General features: G+C 36.4%; 1 protein-coding gene across 1 annotated transcript; it reads right to left on the reverse strand.

Annotated features, from left to right (window-relative positions):
* Nucleotides 1–653: 653 nt before the first annotated feature.
* On the reverse strand, nt 654–1,876 carry LOC113146059 (trace amine-associated receptor 13c-like). The gene is made up of 2 exons (XM_026333275.1): nt 1,710–1,876; nt 654–1,464 (listed from the first exon to the last, which is right to left on the reverse strand). Exons 1-2 carry the CDS (start codon nt 1,874–1,876, stop codon nt 654–656), a joined length of 978 nt encoding a protein of 325 aa, XP_026189060.1.
* Between the last annotated feature and the right edge of the window lie 1,821 nt (nt 1,877–3,697).

Genomic DNA, 3,697 nt, shown 5'->3' on the forward strand with positions numbered 1-3,697 from the left:
CTGTCATGCTTCCTGGGACACATATGCTTTGCCTGATATAATAATGCTATTGGCTGAATGTTTTATATTTATATTTCAGCATATCTTTATTGCTTTAATATTTACTTTTTAATAACATAGTGATTATAATGAAATAAAAGTTTTATAAAGTATAATAAAAGTTCATTATTATATTCTCTCTCAGAGGCAAAACAATTCACCTGTAGTGATGAACCAAAAAGAAGAATCATGAAAACTGAAAGTGCTCTCAGCTCTACAGAGCATATGTGTGTTTACAACTCACTGCTTCAATTTCACAATTTTGATTTTCTTTTAGGTGTCAGGAGCATGTATTAAACAGATAAAAGGTGCATGTGAAAATGATGTTAATTGAAGTTTACACAACAAACATTTTCTGTGTGGTTCTTGTGAGAAGACAGACTAAACTTCTTACATTCAAAAAAAAAAAAAAAAAGACTCCTGCAACTAATCCAAAACATGTAAGTGAAGTTCATATTGAGATAAAGTTCACATTTAAAATTGCATTATGGCATAGAGTATATGGGCGCAACATTGATAAATGGTAGAGAGCTATATCAGCTTTTCTTAATTTGTCAAAACAGTGCTTTTCACTTGAAAGACTGAGCAACAGCAAATTAAAAACTGACTTGTTCCTACAGCACGTTGATCATACAGGAGTTAGGCTGCAGGATTTCAACGGTAACAATGAGTTTAACTGATTTTCTAAACCAGGGATACAAAAAGGCGTAAATCATAGGGTTTAGACAGGAGTTCAAATATATAATAAAAATCATAAGGACCTCAGTTGGAGAACCAATTGTAAGTTCAAAGCCAGAGAGAGTGACACAATAATATGGACAATAACACATGAGAAACACAGTAACAACAACACCAAGATTCCTGGCTGCTTTCATCTCTGATTTCTTCACAGTTACAGTCACTGAACGCTGCAGTGTGACAGCTGCAATGTGGGAGCGCATGGCACGAGCCTGAGACACAGCCACCACAAACACTCTCACATACAGAATGATGATGGTACTAACTGGGATAATAAAGCTCAGCACAAGATCAACAGCTCCGATTACATAGATCACACATTCTCCATAACAGGAGTTATACCTGCCTGGTTGTTTCAGATTATCATATAAAATCAGAAAACTGCAGAAAACACAGTAAATCCAACACAGGACAACACAGATCTGAACTCTGTTTAGAGTGATTCTGCTGGGGTAGTGCAGAGGGTCACAGATAGCCACATAACGGTCGACTGATATGAGCACCATGTTTACTACTGAGGAACAGACAATGATAAAGTTTAAGAAATAATCTAGAACACAGACCAGGTCACCCAGGAACCAACAGGGTTCTGTTAAGAGGATTTGAAACGGCATCACGAGGAGACCTACGAGGAAGTCAGAGACAGCCAGAGAGAGGAGGAGGAGGTTGGTGGGGGTGTGGAGCTGCCTGGAGTGAGAGAAAATCATCACAGTGAATATTACAAACAGCCACAGCATTATTACCAATAGAAGCAGTTGTTTTCTAAACGCAGTAATGACACTTCAAACTACAGAGTATCTAAACAGTAAATGTTATAAGCACCGATTATGAACCAAAGTCTCATCAAACCATCAGGATGTCATGCTCAGAGGTCACTGATTTCAATCAATCTCACTACAACATATTATCAATGCTAAGACATTTATCTGTGCCTGAAGTGGGAGATGGAGATGATGACCAGCACATTCAGAACCACAGTCAACAAAGAGATGAAGGACAGCACAATATAAACCAACGTTGTCTCAGAGTGAGGACGTTTGTACTTTTTGCAAGACACATTGAGGAGTTGTGGAAAACAGAGTTCAGCTTCCTCCATCATCAGAGAGAGAGGAGGAGAGGGGAAGCTGCTGAGCACTCACAGCTTTCTGAGCAAAGTTCTGTGTCATACAGTTGGTTTATCTCTCTCATCCTCCTCCTCCTCCCTCCCCTCCTGTCTCTCAGTCTCTTTTTTGGATACTGATCTTCCTCCTTCACAAAAAAATATCTTCATCCTCATCCCTGGTGTAACAGGTTGCTTTTGTTTTGGTTGATGCTTGCACTAATGACTAAAACATCAATTAAAGTCTTGGAAACAGAAGAAAAACAAATTCCAGGATTGTTCTAAACATCCCACAACGATAAATATCTTTAATAAATTACTAAATGTTACTAACAGTTGATTTAAAATTGAACATCCTGTATCATTCAATCTAACACTGAATTATAGTGTATAGTACATAATCAGCATTTGCCTGTATATAAAGTGTAAGAAGTCTCTGCTAGTGACAGAGTTATCACTTAATTTATCAGTTCCCCTCAGTTGTGTGGAATTTTTTCAGCAGATTGTTCTAGTTTAAGTCATTTTTCAGTTTCATAAAATCATGTTCCAGCAGCAGCATGTGACTGTTTTCAGTAAAATAAATAAAAGATCCACTACCTGCCAGCACCAAATAACACACAAGGTTAAAGACTAGTGGGTGAAGATATTTATTATTATTATATCATATCTTCATCAATATGAAGATCTATCTTAAAACCACAAAAGACAAGGGAAAATTTAAGCATGTGTCTTTTTTAACAGAAGTGTGTTTTATGGTGGGTATGCTTCATAAATCATTTAAAAACCTGCAGTTACTTTTTGTATTAGCAACAACAAACAGTTAACAGTTAAATAGTTAACTTGAGTTGCAACTACAATCAGTTCATACACTAAAGATCATATATGTCCCACAGCTCATTTGTCACTGCTAAGCAACAAAGCTACTACCTTTATGTTCTTTACAGCTCATTCATCAACAGCTCTGGGTTGCTATGACAAGCTGAACATGTGCACTGTCATTAACTTTATCGAATTCAATGCTTTTTTTTTGCTCATTTTTGAGCAAAGTTTATTTTGTGGTTTTCTGCCGTCACAATCAGCACAATAAAAAGGAAACACTCCCTTTGATTGTATTTATTTCAAATGTTTATTTCAGTATTTCATGTCAGCAACGACTGAACCAAATTGAATCTACATTTACGCCATATTTGACTGCAGTTTGTTTGCCCTTTTTAAGATGCTTCATCAACTGGGCTACACATTCCCATGATCACTTTTTAATTTTGCAATTGCAGAAAATGATAAGCATAAGCTTACGTGCTCCTGTTGCAATACAATTTACTTTATGTACTATATGTAGCCTAGTTAAAAAAAATGCATAAATAAGTTGTAATAAATAAGTAAAGAGGTAAGGGTTAAAAAACAAGGTTAAAATAAATAATTTGTTATTCCCTGTTTCAGTAGTAGTCCTTAACTTGTGAAATAAGATATCTGGAGTGCCCCAAGACATATATTACTAAAAGATTCTGAATTACCATAGGAGTAAATTAGAATAAAGAACTCAGGGCCCCTTTCTACAAATATTTAGAGTAGACGGGCTGCATAAAATGGAGGCACTGCTGGAATAAGTCTTGGGTACCCAGTAATGTTAAAGTAGCTATATAAAAAAAAAAAAAATCCACAAGGATGGCAGACAGAACAGAGTTAGTTTCTGAGTTGAAGAGGTGGTGCAGAGGTGAAGTTTAGGATGAGGCTCATGTACTGCTGGTTATTGTCCCAGAAGATGTGAAAATAGCACAGATTGAACAGACTCTCCAAACTGTTAAGTCAAAAGGGCCCAAC

Source organism: Mastacembelus armatus, chromosome 7 (genome assembly GCF_900324485.2).
Source record: "Mastacembelus armatus chromosome 7, fMasArm1.2, whole genome shotgun sequence".
Taxonomy (NCBI): Eukaryota; Metazoa; Chordata; class Actinopteri; order Synbranchiformes; family Mastacembelidae; genus Mastacembelus; species Mastacembelus armatus.

Excerpts from the sequence above, each read along its gene's own strand:
- LOC113146059 (XM_026333275.1), bottom strand. The coding sequence starts at position 1,876 with ATGATGGAGGAAGCTGAACTCTGTTTTCCACAACTCCTCAATGTGTCT. Across the intron at positions 1,465-1,709 it reads ATCTCCATCTCCCACTTCAG|GCAGCTCCACACCCCCACCA; the intron begins GCACAGATAAAT and ends CTCTCACTCCAG.